This window comes from Rhinolophus hipposideros (genome assembly GCF_964194185.1).
Source record: "Rhinolophus hipposideros genome assembly, chromosome: 15".
Taxonomy (NCBI): domain Eukaryota; kingdom Metazoa; phylum Chordata; class Mammalia; order Chiroptera; family Rhinolophidae; genus Rhinolophus; species Rhinolophus hipposideros.
In genome coordinates, this window is record NC_138061.1 from 19,136,490 (window position 1) to 19,153,721 (window position 17,232).

General features: G+C 40.4%; 1 protein-coding gene across 6 annotated transcripts in view; it reads left to right on the top strand.

Moving 5' to 3' along the window:
- SORCS1 (sortilin related VPS10 domain containing receptor 1) overlaps positions 1-17,232 on the top strand; it is a 471,564-nt gene that overhangs the window by 355,211 nt on the left and 99,121 nt on the right. For 5 of the 6 annotated variants that reach the window (XM_081074044.1, XM_081074043.1, XM_081074040.1 and 2 more), the window contains exons 8-10: positions 912-1,001; positions 7,628-7,807; positions 17,049-17,195. In XM_081074044.1, coding sequence (XP_080930170.1) covers positions 912-1,001; positions 7,628-7,807; positions 17,049-17,195 — 417 coding nt within the window. The remainder of the gene's footprint in view (positions 1-911; positions 1,002-7,627; positions 7,808-17,048; positions 17,196-17,232) is intronic. The other variant, XM_081074042.1, reaches the window with a different exon arrangement.

Consider the following 17,232-nt stretch of genomic DNA (forward strand, 5'->3'; position numbering starts at 1 on the left):
TATATACTTGAAAGTTGTTAAGAGTAGGTCTTATATGGTATCACCATACACACACAGATTGTAATTAAGTGAACGGATGGAGGTGTTAACTAACCTTATTTGTGGGAATTATTTCACACTGTATATGTATATCAAATCATCGCATCGTACACCTTAAATTTACATATGTATCTCTCAATATTATCTCAAAGCTAGGGCAGTAACAGAGTGACAGAGTGACTATAGGCCAGACAGAGGTTGGCATGCACTGAATGGTGCTCATGCTGAGGTAGAGGACACACTCCTTTTGCCCTCGCTCATGCCCATGGGATTCTCTGCACTGTGTCCTGGACAAAGTTGGGGGAGGTAGCTTACAATTCTTTTCTGGGAGATAGAGGTCTAGAATGATTTTGGACCATGATCCTGGCTTGCCTTTCTGTCTTAGCATGTAGCAGCCCTGCTGTATGTGGGACATGCTCACCCTCATCAGTATGACAACAGCAAACAGGAGTGCAGTGCCCAGAGATGTGAAACTCCAGTTCTGCCACTGTGTGACCTGGGCCATTTCCTTCTGGTAGGGCATGGGGGCCGTTTGTATGGCCCTCGTCTTGGGGCTACACAGCTGGGCTACTTTTGGACATTGATCCAGTATACCCTGAGGCTTGTATCATTAAAAACAAATAATAACTAAAAATGTTTCCTGGCTCCTGACCCACAGTGAAAATTGAAGAATTGCATTATTGTCCAGCGGGTTTAATTTGGGCTTCTGACCAACACACGTACACGGTTTAAGTTGATTTTGACTGAAGGCCAATTCTTTACACTTGTCCACTAGTCATTCATACTGTTGTGTTGGCAGCTACTCCGTTCCATTCAGTGACTGTTCTTCTATGACCTGTAACTGTTATATAACCTCTGTGTTTATGCTCCAGCTGACATCAGGAGGACGACCACATTACTATGTATCCTACCGAAGGAATGCGTTTGCCCAGATGAAGCTGCCCAAATATGCTTTGCCCAAGGTATGGCCTGAATCAATTTATTTATTGCAGTCTTTCCTCTGACTCACACCTTCCTGCCTCCACTCTCTTTCCTAAGCACTCTTTCAGTCTCTCATAAAATTTACTTCTCTTCATCCCCCATCTCTATTTCTCAAGTTGTTTGCCTTACTTTCTTTTTATTTGCCAATCTCAACACCCTCTTTTTTCCTTTCAGCTGCCTCTCTCTCTCTGTCTCTCTGTCTCTGAAATCCTTGCTGTAGGAGCATCTGATTAAATTAATAACCGATTTGCTTTTGCTTTTCAACAGTAAAGATTTTCAAGCAGTATGTATTGGTTTTCTAGCAAGACAGAAAACATGCTTTGAATACACAGTGTCTCAGTGTATGTAATAGGTATGATATGTTTCTATCCCAAATTTTTATTCATGATTAGGTAATGCTGCTATATGGTATCCAACCTTTGCTTTCTCGCTCTCTTATGAGACTGGTTATCTTTAGAGTTCTGAGACATAACTAATTTTTCAGACTGCCCCAAAGACGTATTCCTTTGAAAATAGTGGTGGACAAAAGTTAGAGACCCTCGACTGCTGAAGTCCCGGGCTCTTTCCATAAACACTCAAGAACTGCGTTAATATGGAGCGCCACCTAGTGGTCGCTAAACTGAGTTGGTAGCTGTGGATTTGCGGCCTTGCTGCCATTGTGTGTATTTTAAGTGGCCAGAAATTATTGATGTGTTATACCTTGATCTGAGAGCAACAGAGATGTGTGTGCCTGTAAGAAGGGGACAGTGTATACTGAAATATAGTTATAGCTCACCTTTGAAACCTTTGGATTAAACACATATAAAGAACTTTTGATTGAGTTTTTAATGACTCTTTCTCTTGTTATTTTTAATCCATGACGTTGTAGTATGGTTTCTTGAACCAACACTAGCTAGCTGCCCAGGAAATCATGTGATAGATATAGCACAAGGGCATTGCACATCTCCTCTCTCAGAAGAGCCAATGGTAGCCAGTTGCTCTGGGTTTTCAAGCAGAATTCTTCTTGGTCATCATTCTGCCCTTCACCCTAGCATAGTGAAAGGTGAGCTGTAAACTTCAGCCCATTAGAGATAAGAACACACATTAAATTGTGCTGTTAACTCTGAAGAACTATATCCATGTTAGCCGCTAAGAGATTCATGACAGTGGTAATTGCCCAGAACTATATGTTTCTTCCTGTGTACATTTAAATCCTCCTTGCCCTTCATTTGGATTAAAATGTTTACCCAAAAGACAGGAACGTACAACTTTGGAGTTGTGCCTTAGTTGAGATTTGGGTAAAGTCAGTATATAAAAGGAACACTGAGTGTGAAAATTACCCTTGATGATCTCTTCGGAAGGTCCATGACAGAGATGAACGTTACCTCAATAAATCTAACAGAGCTCTTTTTTCTTTGTTTTGAGCACACAAAAAAATCACTGTTTCTTCGATTGACCAACAAATGAAGTAGTCAGCTTGCAAGATTTACACCTTTAGAGACAAGAACTATACCCCAGTGAGAGGCTTTTGTTCAAAGGGCAGGTGAGAACTGAGAACAAATTAGTAAATAGCAGATTTAAGTGGTTCCTCTCATGCTCACTCTTGGGAACATGCTTTTTTGAATGAAGTAAGTTTCTACCAAACAAATATTACTTGCAGCAGAATTTAGGCTAGAATTTTAGTCTCCTGACTCCCAGACTAGCATTCTTTATACTTTACTCCCCTTGGAATAAATTAATAACTTCTATTATTAAAAGATGGCAGTATCCCCCCCAAAAAAATTTTGATAAACCGAGGGGCATCAAGAAAAATATCCTCATTGACCTAAGGAGCCCTAGAAATGGTAGTTTAACATCAAAGAAACATCTTTGGACCTGTTGCTGGAGTGTTAGGAAACACACACTTTGCATTGCTTGTTTAGAACCATACAGATCACGTTGACAGTTGCCCCGAGTTATATCTAACCAATCTAGGAGGAAAAGTTTTACTTTAAACCCAAATCTACTGTCTGTCTCCTTTCCTTGCTCTCCCAGATGAGAACGTTCCATTGCTCAGCCTCTTCTGAGATCTGAGGGTAGAATGCAGTGGTTAATTTAGCTTCCTCCCCCCCCCCCCCGAGAATAGGAGCCTATATAGCAAATGAATGTACGAGCATTAATTGATCCAAGTGAGTGTTTATTGTTTAAAGCAATGGGATGCCTCATTACAATCCCGTTTCACCTTCAAAGACAAGCCCCAGCTTGGGTGGAGTGATCCCCTGTGAAGGTGCGTACATTTCATGGCCCTCTGTATCAAAGCCAGGGCTGCCGCAGCGGGAAATGAACAAAGCTTCAAATCCACCAAAGGAATTGAGATAAACCAGCACTTTTATGCTCAAATTTTCTTTAATCATCCACAGCCATTGTATCAGCTCTTAAAAGACCATGTCACCCTGAGTTGTATCCAAAAAAAAAAAAAAAAAAAGCTGTAATAAAATGGTAAAAATGACCAGAGAGGGCGATGGGGAAAGTTTAATATCACTGCTGCTGTTAAGAGCATGAGGCTTGCCAGACAGGGAGACTAGTGACAGTTTCCTTCCCTTAACTTACTCGGAGCTCATTCTGAGCTACTGAAGTGAGATAAATGAGGCAATACATATGAAAGTGCTTTGAGCATTCCGGAGGACAGATACTCTATAAAAGCAAGGTAATATTATTATGAGTATGGATCTAGTTGTCTGTGTGGTAAAAGACGGATGTGAAGTGGGATGTGAGTGGTGCAAAGGCTGCTTGATTCACAGCAGACCTGGACTCTGGGCCTAGATGTGTCGCTAATCTGCTTTGAAACCTTGGGCTGCTTTATCAATTTCTCTTTCCCTGTTTTTTGTTTTTTTGTTTGTTTTGTTGTTATTGTTTCATGTATTTGTTTTGTTTTCCTACATTTTAAAAATAAGGAGTTTAGAGTCACAACAATATTTTCTCACATGTGATACTCAGAATAAAATGTCCTTAGAGATGTTTCATGGAAATTTGGTTCTATGCTCAAATAATTAAACAAAGAAATAAACTCTATTCTAGATTCCTTGCCTAGAGAGTTAACAGGAGCTAGAGAGTATGTTGAAAGTTGTAGGATGTCCTGTGAACAACAAAACTCTGTAATTTAGCATTAATCAAAACATTTTAATAAAGGGCTCACTTTTTTTCAAATCTATGAAAATGTACAAAAGCTGGTGTCCTAGGAAACAGACTGTGGGAAACACGGTAGTAGCAGGTCTCAAAGATTACTGCTTGGTCTAAAATTCTGTGGCTCAGTAAAAATATTTGACATAAAGTGCCACTTTGGGAGAAAGAGCACATTCTCCGGAGAGAGGAGGAGGATATAGGCAAGAAGAAAAAAGAAAGATGTCATTTAAATATGTCAAACCTTTCAATTAAAATGTTTAAACCAATATCATTTGTAAAAAGTCTGTTCCACGTATGTAATTCAATTATATGGGCAGCAACATACCTGACCTTGGTCCTTGTCTAGAGGTGGCCATTTTAATCTGCTGCTGCAATTCAAGGAGTTCTCTAAGTGACCTAAACACTTTTTGCATCTACGGTTTGAGTTCCTCATCTAAAAATGAAAGGTTTGAGCAAGCTGGGTTAGTATGAAAGACCCACACTAGTCCCAAGGGTTCTTTAATCAGACATCTATTATGACCTGGCCCTCAGAGATTCTCTAGTTCACAAATGTACTCCAACGGAAAAGGGATTCGTTTTGCAGGGGCCAGTTTGTTGCTGAATCTTTAAGTTAAATCCAGGGATGATGCTGCATCGTGCTGACGGGGAAGGAAAAAACATGACTTGGGAGTAGATATTTGACGATTCCAAGGCCAGGCTCCAGATTTTGGTCTTTATCCTATTGGCAGTGGGGATCCACAGAAGGTTTGCCCCTGAGAGTTGAATGGCCCTTGCACTGATTTCCACAGCTAATTCCCTCCATTAGGAAGAAACAAAAGACTTGAGTGAACCAATTTTTGTTGAGTATATTAGTTCGCACCCTAACATTTACAATGAACAGAAAGGCCAAATCAACCTTGCTTAATCAACGAAAGGGATTTAAGGACTTGCTTAACTGAAAATCACTAGCATGTATGGAGCAGATGCTAAGTGCCAGGCACCATCACACGTGCTGAACACTTACTGGCAGATTAATCCTCTCAGCTCCATGGAGGGCATACGCTTATCGCTATTTTGCAGGTAGAAATCCAGTTCACTCACACAGCTAAGTTATAGAGCCAGGATTTGGACTCAAGTAGTAGCTTTCCTTCAAAGCCCTTCAAAGTTTTTCCTTCAAAGTTTTAAAAACCATGTTCCTCTATTGTCCTCTCCAACCGAAAAGTTTACAGATGGGGCGAGCTTGTTAGCTGTCTCTCCTGAAAGACTCAAAGGATGTCACATAATTTGCCCATGTTTTGTTTTTGTTTTGTTCCCCTCCACTTTTTGAGCCTGTTTTTTTCAGGATTGGCTTCATCGTCTACCTCTAAGACATGTCTCCATCAGATCTATGCTTTTTTAAAAATTCTTATTGTTTATAAACCAATAGTAAGAAATGCATCCCCCCCCACATAATTCCAGCTTCAGACTAGAATCTTGTGTTATTGACTTTTTGTGGTTCATATATCCATCACTAATCCAATCGCTATCATCAGGGAAACTGGATATTCTGGAGGCTAGGCCTCAACTCACTTCTGTGCTAAGGGTGGGAGAAAGTAACAAAGATTGCGTATAAGGAGGAAATTTGTCTAAGAGGAACAACGATGTTTTTCAAAGAAAGATTAAGGTGCAATTATAAAAAGAAATATAAATGGCCATTGCACCGATGCAAGCAATGGCCAACTTTCACATAAAAACTTACTTTGAATTATTGACGGCATTTAATTAATGGGCAGGGTTCATTTCTGGCCTCCCCACTCTGAATTATTTCTATAAAGCGAACTCTAGAGTAAGGCATGTGCGTCCTGAGTAGCGGTGAGGAATACAAAACCCTTTCAAGATTTTTCCTTCTGACACGACTTGAGTTCATGTAGATTAAGGCTAACAAAAAGAGAGAGACTTGTTCCTATGTCTAAAACACAGTCGGAACTGAATTGCTGATTGATTGATTGCAAGAACATGGGCATATATTACAGTGAGAAATTTAGGTTAGAAGTTAGGGAGAATTTTCTAGCACTGGACTTGCACCTAAGGAAGATTGACAGATCTCTTCAGGAAAAGCTTTAGGCTTTTCAAGGGAAGAGGGCAGTCCTGGGGAGATTTGCGTGGTGAGCTACACGAAGACCACAAATATTTTCATGTTGTTCTACTTTTGTGCTTCTGTATAATTTTTGTTTTGTTGTGTTTGTTTGATTTTGGTTTTTCAAAGTTATACCAATGTCTACCACCTTGGGGAAAGGGTGAAAGGCTGCCAAGAGCATGTGAATTGGCATCTCCCGAAGGAGACAGCAAGCCATGGTTGCATTAGCTTTTCTGTGAACATCTGCTTCTCGGGAGTTCTGAAGGGGGGGGAGAAGGATTTGGAATTCTCACCCAGGGACATCTGCTTATTACCTGCATCTTCATTCTATCTTCCCGGACTACCAGGGTCTGAAAACATCAACTGTGCAGACTATTTTTCCCCCTCTATTACTTACGATTTCCTGCTGAATTCAGAGTAAAGGTTTAGATAAGCAGTGAAGTCCTTGAACGTTCATTAACATGAAGATTAGTGCTTTGGGGTACTCAGGTGAACATTATTCCTCAGGGTCTTCTGGGGGTTGCTGAGCTTTAAAGAAGTACTTCTCAGACTTTAATGTGCATATTAATCACCCATGGATCTTATTAAAATGCAGACTTTGAGTCAGTAGGTGAGGCCTGAGTTTCCGTGGCTCTAACCGGCTTGCAGGTATTGCCCATGCTGTTGGTCCATGGACCACACGGAGAGGTGCAGGGTTTATCTGTTTTGTCTCTGTCCCTCTAGGTTTTCCTCACATTTGCTTATACAAGCCTTCTGAGTGTACCATGCTGTCTGATCATATACCATATAATTGCTTGGCAAATATATCAGGATGACTGATACTCCAAAGTCATACATATCGAGCGTGCCAAAAAATGTACACAAGTGACCACTTTGGTCAACTTTGCTCAAGCAGTAGTTCGCCATAATCAGAAGTATCTGGACATTGATGGTAACCACTTTGAGCACCTCTTGTAATTGCAGAAGTCAAACGTGACTTGTATTCATCTTTTGTTATTGGTATATATTGAGTATTACAATGTTAATACAGCTTTCCTTTCTTAAAAATGTGTATACATATTTTTGGCACCCTCTGTATTTGAGAAAGTATTTTTTTTCAAATTATCTAATGAGGCAATTGACTTATAATCGAGCTACCAAGCATCTCTCTGTCCTATTTTCTCATGACCTTACTGCCTAACCCCATAAGTGAGAAAGGAAGTATACGAATTAATACTTACCTAATTATTATTTTGCAAACATGCAAAAGGAAAATCTTTGTCTTTCGTTATAGTTGCCCCCGTGCCCATTCTGATATTCCTCGTTATGCTCCACACTCCAGGTTAATTTGGACAACTGTCTTCCTCTCCTCTTTCCTGTGTCTTGCTTCAGGACATGCATGTCATCAGCACAGATGAGAATCAGGTGCTCGCGGCGGTCCAAGAATGGAACCAAAACGACACGTACAACCTCTACATCTCAGACACCCGGGGTGTCTACTTCACTCTGGCCTTGGAGAATGTCCAGAGCAGCAGAGGGCCTGAAGGCAACGTCATGATCGACCTCTATGAGGTATGTCACAAGGCACGTGTAGTCCTGAGCCCCCCTGTAGTGCCTAGACTGGCCAATGAAGGCTCCCCATTGGCTGTTTCCACCATTGTTTTAATTACAAAGAAATCGTGTGGCCTTATTCCATTTGTGAGAGAGGGAATGAGTTGCAGAACATTTGTATTGGTTAATTTGCAATCCACGGAAGAGCTCTGAGAGCCATCCTTTTCTCTACCATGTCCACAGGCTGTGAAGCCCCAGAGGACTTGGAGAGTGTCTGGGGAAGCAGTAAAACAATTAAAAGGTTTGAACAAGAGCAATTCCAGTGTGCAATTTGAAAATCGTGTTGAAGGGCCCACAGGGTGTCAGGGTGTAGAGCAAAGGGGACAGTGCTTCCTTATCTCTCTCTGAGGAAAAGACTGAAGGGCACATCTATGCCTGGTATCTGAAGATACCCCCTTGGACTTGAACACCTTTCTAACTAGATAACTTTCACTGGCTAATTGTCAGCCTCTCAGAGGAACAATGAGTTAGATAAGATTAACAGGTCTTTCTTTCCTAAATCAGGGGTGGAGTGGATAGACAAAAAGCAGTTATCAGTCTTCCCTAAGGGAACTTTGGCCCTTTGTTTCTCAGAGTGACCAGCGTTCAAAATAAAATCATATATGCTGAGTCAATTAGCTTTTCTGACAAACCAATGTTCTAACTGCCATTTAAAACACAGTTAGGTAGAAAGAAAGCTGCTATTTTGGGATGGATTTTAGCCATTTGTCAGTCTTATGCCATGATGGATTTATAATTGCTTATAATGACCCATTGAAAACCATATTCAGAATTTGGGAAATATAACCGTATACCTATATTTTATCTGAAAAAAATTCTAAAACAGTTTTAAATATGTGCTGTCATAATGATGCTGTTGTTTGGTTGAGTATAAGTTTAGAGAGGCAAGAGGCAGTCTCCAAGGAGAAACAAGGGGATCATATCCAGTGCGTCAAAGAAAAAAAACGATGCCACTTAAGAAATTGAAACCTATCATTTTAACTCCTTTCAATGCTCCGTATACTCCTTCTCCTTTGGGGATTTTCTTCCAGTATTTAAACTTCTCTGTGTGTATAAAGGCATGTTAGCAAACTTGATGCCCAATTCAGAGCCCAGGGATTTGTCATGGAAATTATGGTAGCCCAGGATAGTGTGTATATAAATATACTATATGTAGAAAAATGCACTGCAAACTTTTTATACGTTCCCAAGTTTCTTCCACTTCCTTTCCTGCCCGTGTTTCAGATATAGTATCATATATCTCAGCCTCCCACTGAACATGTACCCTGGAAAACGTTTCCATATTCTAGTGATTTAGTTTCAAATTCATGTTAGATAAAATTGTGATTTAGTGTGCAAAGTTTGGCATCAGACTCCCTGGGTTTAAATGCGAGCTATACCACATATATATGTATTCTTCAGATGCAGCCAATAACTTCCGAGCCTCAGTTTCCTCGCTGCAAATGTGGAGATAAACAGGGTACCTACTTGACAGGATTTCTCTGAGGATTAAATGAGTTAATCTTGAAGAACTGTGAACAGTGCCTGAAAGAGTCAACACATTATAGACAGCACAATTAATATTATGTTCCAGTGAGTTTAAGCCCCAATCCAGTGTTCTATTTTTATAGTCTTAAAAATCTACCCACATTCTTTAAATATCTAATATATTTCCACTATTTGGGTCTCTACTTCTTTCCATATTGCAATGCGCATGGCCATATGACATTCTTGAAGGGCAACTAGTTGTCTTCTTATAAACAAGTGCAAATTGCCACATTTCTTTCCTCATTTGCAAATGTCTTACAAACATTGAAACTTTAAGTGTGTTTTGTTGAAACGCAATGCATTATCTTGCCTTGATCCAGCACTTACAATGGAAATCCTTTGCTCAGAGTGACTAACTGGTCTGAAGTTAAAACAGCTGTTCCAGATTAATCACTCAGTTTGCTCCCCTGAGCTTGGCTCTGTCCTTGGTCTCCCAAAAAACATTTTCTGATTTTCAGGATGCATTTTTACCTTCCTGATTACCTCCTCCCCTCTTTTTCAGTCAAAGTGGAATAATATCTCTGGGTAAATTTTGTTTTCTGCCAAAGTAAAGACCATTTTAATCGGTCCCTTGATGATGGAAAAGATGATAGATTTGGCCAGGACTGTCTTTGCAATGTCCTGTTGTTTGCAACTGTTGTCTCGAATGATTTTCTGAATAGAAACATCATTAACAGGCACAGAATAAGGAAACTCCGGGACCTCTAGCCCTGGAAAACCGTGTTTTTGGTTAATCCTTGTGTTTCCCTTTTGTGTCTCTCTTGTAGTTGACTCTCTGTAGGGATCCTGCTGGTTCTCCTTACCATCACTTTGAGCAGTGGTGTGACTGCATTCTGTAAAGGTGTTCTGCATCCTGGGGCCTGGGAAGAAGAGTCTTTGTTTCATTAGCCTGACAGTTCACAGCAACTTGAATTGAAATTGATGTGATCAGAATGACAGTGCCATATCTGCTGATTACTTAGATAGAAAGAATATTGGCTGACACGCAACCTGGCACAAATGTTCCTTAAATCTGATTGTTCTGGCTAGCAGGAAGCTGAGAGCCATCTAGCATGAATTTCCCAGTAGAATTACAATGAATGATGAGTGCTTCGCGATAAATGAAAAGTAAGAAAATCCATAAATGAATTAATAAGGAACAGAGATGAGCAACATAGGAGGTGGGAGTGACAGAGACAGAATACATGGAGTACACATCTGCTCACCTTTGGGGGTGACTCAGGAGGATGCTGTGCGTTCTTTGTGTGTTTCTGCTTGCCAATTGCGTGCTAGTCCTGTATTTGTATGCTCTTTAAGCTGTTTCAGCAGAGGCGGACTGTATAATGTATAAGTGTGTGATGAGTCAGTGTATCGAGTCTGTGTATTATTGATGAGTCCTTGTGGGAAATGCAGATGGAAGCACAGGTCTCATTAAAATCAACCCTTTTGTCCAGACACACATTGGAACCTGTGCAACAAATGTCATCTCTCTACACTAGAACTACAAGTGTGTGGGGGGAGATGTCGGAAACAAAGTGTTGGGGGACCATATAGTATGGTTTAGTTGTTGAAATACCAGAAATTTCCCTCAGTATGAGTTGTTTGTCAATCATGAACCTCATTCAAGAGAATCAAGAAATGTGAACCAGGAAAGTGGGCTACAGAGCTAAAGTGCTAGAAACTGATTTTTTTAAATGAAAGATCATAATAATAGCTAATATTTTTGGTGTCATTCCTTGCAAGCAAGCACTGTGTAAACAGCCTTCAATGAGTATCTCATTCAATCCGTATGTTAACTTTTTGACGTAGGAACTATACTCACTCCCATTTCACAGATAAGTAAATGGAGGTGGAGAGAATACAATCGTTTTTGCCAGATTGCAAAGAAAGTAAGTGGCAGAATTAGGATCTGAATCGTAGAGTATGCAAACTCTTAACTACAAACTGTGTTGAGTCTCTGGTCTCTGAAATGAGACCAGCATTTGGGCTTGTATTTATTTGATTGTGGCCAAGTAATAACCCTAAGATAGAAGGACATTGAAGGGCAGGATAAGTAGTATTAGATGTTATTTAGTGGCGGAGGACATCACACAGGAAGAAGAAAATTGTCTGGGGAAAAGCCAACATAAACAAAAGGAACAGTTGACTGCTCTGGACCCGTTCACCTTCTGAACCAAGTCCTGAGGCCCCGGTTTTGGCTAAATTTACGTGGTGTCATCACGTGGCTCCCAATTTTGTCTGGTGGAAAAGGAGCCTAAAAACAAGAGTCCTAAAATGCTGTCATTCCTGAAGAGCTCACTGTTCCGGTGGCACCATGTGGGATGGATAACAGAAGACAGCATGCCTGATGGTGGCCAGAGCAAAAGAGATGTGCTCTGTGACATGTGATGTCTGAGGGTATTTGTCTGATATGGATGATAAGAAGGAGTTTGACAGCTTTAGACAATATCCTTCCTCCTCTGGGAAGGGAATATTAATTAATGATGATGAAGAGTACTTTAGCTTAATGGACATTGACAGTTCACCCATCCAAGTGGAAAGGTTTGTTTTGGGAGTGAAGCCACCTGGCTGACCAATTTAGAAAGCCCAGAATGTGCTCATATGTGAGTGAGCCACACTGGGTGTCATGAAAGACATAACCAGTGACTGATGAGTGTTCTGTTACACACACAGAGTCTTCTCCACGTTAAGAGTATCCTCTCTTTAGAAGAGAAAGCTCAAAAGTTGTGATGATAGGGCTTTTAATTTGATTTCTTGGGCAAAGACCACCTCTTACAATCCAGCGTAGGAGGTAGGGAAGAAAAATGCCCTCCCATCCAGGACATATTTATTACAGGACATAGAATGCTCCATCTGATCATTAAAGGCCATTGTTTCCCTAGGAGGAGAGTGCAGCCTGATGTAGGCAACAGGGAAGGAAAGAACATTTAGATCTTTTCTTTTTTGGCACTGGGTTCCTCATTATAGAGGCAACCCTGGAACCTGCTGAGTATGTATCTCTCCTGGCTGGGATCCTCTCTTTAGGACAGAAATATATCCTATCCCCAAAACCCAAAGAAATCATGGTCATGATATGTTCTCTTTCTTGCCACCGTTTTTCTTTCATCTTTTTCATTTTCTTCAAATTTTGACACTTTGGATTTGTAATCAAAGTCTGAGACAGAGAGGAGGGTGGGAAGAATCCTGCCTCAATCAACATCAGAGGCAGAAATAAGCAGAAACTCCCGTTCAGAGGTGTTCTCAACTTAGCCTCCACAAGGAACATATGAAAGATTGGAACAAGAAAGGACCCTCTAGAGGTAAATATCAAAAAATAAAGGAGATATCAGGAGTTCTTCCTTTAAATCACCAAAGAAACCTAAGCCCCAACACCTAGCATATTCTAACTCTCAAAAAAAAAAAAAAAAGCCTGTTGAATAAATGTATAATTGCTTAGACAGCCTGGGTGCGATATCCCCGGTACTTAGAAGAATGCAAATAGTAGATGCTCAGAAATATTTATTGAACAGCTGTTGAGTAAATGTACTAAATAATTGATAAAAGGCAGCTTCCTGTAAATATGATATCCATATATGATATATCTCCCAGGATACTCTAGGATGACAGAAAATTTGAAGAGATAATACAGTAAAGTGTGTGGGCTCTAGAGTTAGACTGAGTTGGAGTCCAGTTCTAAGGTTCTCTAGGGAATGGCCTTATCAAGTGATTGTCCACATCCGAACTTTGGTTTCCTCCTCTGTGAGATGAAGGTAACATTGACTCCATCACTTAGAGTGCACGGACAGATTGTGTGCAAAGCCTTTTATATCATGTATAACACTTCATAAATACTCAACAAATCTGGGGTACTGTTACCTACTAAGACAGAATTCTTACTACCTATTTTATTAAAACCAAAAGAATAGGACTTCTTATATAAAGTGACTTTTCTATTATTAATTTTAATGAAGGAATATGGTGGATCAAATGACCATCCAACAGTTGTACTGGAGTGGGGACCACAATGTGAGAGGTAACAGAAGTCAGGACGAATGCACTTATGGTAAGGACTACAAGAAGCACTAGAGAAGTTTTTGGGAAAACGGATCCCCTTCAGAATTTTATGCAGTTGTTAAGAGGCAGGATGTAGGTTCCATCTATATGAGAGACAAATTGGAGGACAGAGAGAAAGAGTTGGGAACAGATAAAAAAGAGATGCTAGTTTCTGGGGAAAAGCTGACTGAACTGGACCTTGAGGGATGGATAGGCAGAGACATGTCAGGGTGTTTATCCAGGGTCCGGGGATTATCCTATATGATCGAAGAGGGTAAGATGAAAGAAGGAAAGAGAGCACTCGGAGGCTGCCATCTGGGGCACAGCACAGGAAATGTGCTGGTGTGATTTGTGTCGGTGAGAAGTCTGACTATAACACTTCATGTTTGAAGTGTAATCAAAATGAGATTGTGGCCTATGTGATATTAGACAATAAGAAATAATCGCTAATTACCTTTGAGACTTCTGGTTTAAAATGCCAGAAGTCTGACATTATGAGAGGCAAATAAAGAAAAGTGGCTTCTCTACAGAGTTGGCATCTTTGCACAGAATTCAGAAACACAGAGAAGGTTAACAAGTCTTTCCCCAAAGGAAGACAAATTCCCAACAGTGAGATGTGTCATTCCCATCTGCCTTGGAAAGATGTCTACATGAAGGCATGTCTTCCATCAGGAATTACTTTTCCCCACCTTGTCCCATTCCTCAGCCCCACCCTATTCTACAAATATGCACATACTGTGGATACAGATGGAGGTTGTCTGGCAACAGAAACACGTTCCTTTATCGTCGGACCTTACAAGTACACGTAAACCCACATGTAAACACAAGTGCACACGCATTCCATGCTTTAGGCACTAATACCGCTCCCTTAATAGCCAAAGTCCTACAGTAAAGAGGGTGAGGTTCCAGGAAATATCTGATGAGGTCTTCACAAAAGAGCCCTTGAGGAAAGTGCTCATGCATAGGGGTGCACCAAGACACAGACAGATGGTTTCCTCAGGCTCAGAGCAAAAGGAACAGTGAATGGCACACACACACAAAACCCCTAAGAGCAGAGTGGCTATCCTTGCAGACAAGGCCAAAGAAGGAAATAATAAAAAGTCCCTCAAATGGGATTTTCTCAGATAAAGTGCCTTGGTCATAAGAGGAAAATAAACAGACCCTCTCCAGATCTACCCCCTCTTGTCACACATTCCCTCTGCTTTGCTAAGATTTTATTCCTCAGGATAAACCTGAAGGCCAAGGTGCCAGAGATGAATTACAAAGTGTAGCTCTCTGCTCATGTAGCATTTGATAATGCCAAGCAGTTGGGGGCCAATAAAACCACAGTTTCTGCAAATCAAATGACCCAGCTGCTAAACATGCACAACCCTGCTCTGACACCCTGGCCAAAAGAGGGAGAGGGCAGGAAGGAAAATGTGCAATGAAACTATTGGGAGAGGCAATATTTGTATTCCCTCTGTACGTATTGTAACCTCCTCGAGTGTTACAATAGGTACAGAGGGAATACAAATAAGGTTAATAATGGTTGAGACAGTGTCATTTCTCATGTGTGGGTGTGCTGTGGAGGGAAAACAAGCATGAGTTGGTGAAAATTCTGATTTATGAAATTTAATTTTGAAAGAACTGGCAGTGTGGTCGTATTTAAATGTGTAACAGTCTCTGGAACATATGCAAAACCAATGAGGGGTTCCCTGGAGAGTGGTCCTTATGGAGCTGGTATAGTGAATAACTAAATATTATTCATAATTAACATACCATTGTTGGGAGGTCCAATGTTTCTGGAATTTATGTCTCCCACATTTGTTGAGGAACCACAATGCATGAGAAACTCTTCTGGCTGCCGTCAATTGCTGAAAATGAGGCTTGTTTTCCTGGGTAGTTCAAAGCATTCCTCCCAGCAACTCCGTTTATACCATTTATTTACTTAACAAACTTATTTTCCAAAAGTGTGCAAAGTTGGCCCAACTCTAAATTATCCCACATGCCAAATCAGCAGGTACAAACTAATGAGGTTTGAATGTGTCAAAAGCAAAGGTAGAATGTGCATCTTCTATTGATTGAAACCCAGTCTCTGAACTGACAAATTCAGGAGTATGGGAGTTGAAAGAACACTGGAAATCAGACAGATGTGGGTGTGAACACCAACTCTCTGTTATCTTAAATAATTACATGTTTATGCCTCAGTTTCCTCATCCATGGAATTGGTATAATAGCTGTTATGCAGGTATGTAGTGAATATTGGGGATTTTATATTTAAAATACTGGGTATAGTGCTTGGTACAAGGCAAGGATTAATGCTATTATTTCACTCTTCAGCCTAAAATTGTTCATATGTTAACATACAGGGTCTGAGTTAAATTAAATGGCTCAAATGTGCTGGCTAGCTTATTTACATCATCCCCGTCTGTGCTCCAGAAAGCCACTAAATCTAAATTTCTGTTTAGAAATGTGTCTCATGATAACTATACCTCATGCTTACTGTGATCAGTGATCATTAAATGAGATAATTTATGCAGAGTGTTGAAATGCACTATTCAACACATTTCAGACCCTTTTCTCACTGCCCTCCAGCTTTGATGGGTTGTCATCATTTCAAGCAGTGTAAAATATGTACGAATGTGTTTAATGAACTTGAAAACACATGAAAATATAATACACAGTTACTGATTTGCTGTAGCACGGTTTTGGCAACTTACCAATTTTTACTATTTGGAATGTATAGAAGAGAGAAGGCAATCATATTTTCAGAGTCAAATAATTAGTAAGGACTGGTTACAATGGAATAACAGTATTAAAGGAATGGAGGAGAGATTGTAGAAAAATTTAGGGAAACCACTGGTTCTTTAAAGTTTGTAGCCGTTCCCTTTTATTCGATGTATTTTGATGGATTAATAGAGCAATCTTTTGCAGAAAAAAAAAAAAGTAATTGGATCACGAGTTTTAACTGACCTCTTTAAATTGCCCAAAGCTTTAGATAGCTCAGGTAGTCCTTAAGAGCATGGGCATGAAGACACAGAGTTCTGCCTTGAAATCCCAGGTCAGTCACTTACTATCCTGTGTATCCAATGTGTCTTTGAGCTGCGTGACCTTGGGCAAGGTACTTTACCTGGCAGAGCCTCAGTTTCCTCATTTATGAAATAGAATGAGTGATCCTCAGGAGAACTGTTACAAGGATTAAATGAAATAAATTATTTAAGACTGTGGTTGCTAGGCCTAACCTTAAAATAAAAGTAGCCTCTATGTATTCATCATTTATCAAGCAACGAGACTGAAAGCACCAGAGTTGATCTCTAGGCGATTGCAAGCTATTAGGTTGGTGCAAAAGTAATTGAGGTTTACAAAGTTAAAATAATTGCCCAAACCGCAATTACCTGTGCACCAACCTAATACTACTGACCTACTGTAGGGGAAATAAGAAGCTTCAATCAAACTTGCGTTATGAACAGCCCATACCATAAGGGGCACGGATCTATTGCTTTCAGCACCATTGTCCAGAGGTTTGTATTTAATCATCACTCCCTTCTCCCATCCTCACCCTCTGTTTCCTCCAAGACCAGTTTTGCCGCTGAATTTGACAGTCTGCTTTTTTTTTTTTTGTAAAGTAAACAAATGTAGCTCTTCTAAAATTGATGTATTTTTCAGCCATGTCAATTTTTCCCAGGTAGCAGGGATAAAGGGAATGTTCTTGGCTAATAAGAAGATTGACAACCAAGTGAAGACTTTCATCACATATAACAAAGGCAGAGACTGGCGTTTGCTTCAGGCTCCCGACACAGATTTAAGGGGGGACCCCGTGCACTGCTTACTGGTGAGTCTTCCGATTGGGGCAGAATGCCTCCAACAGT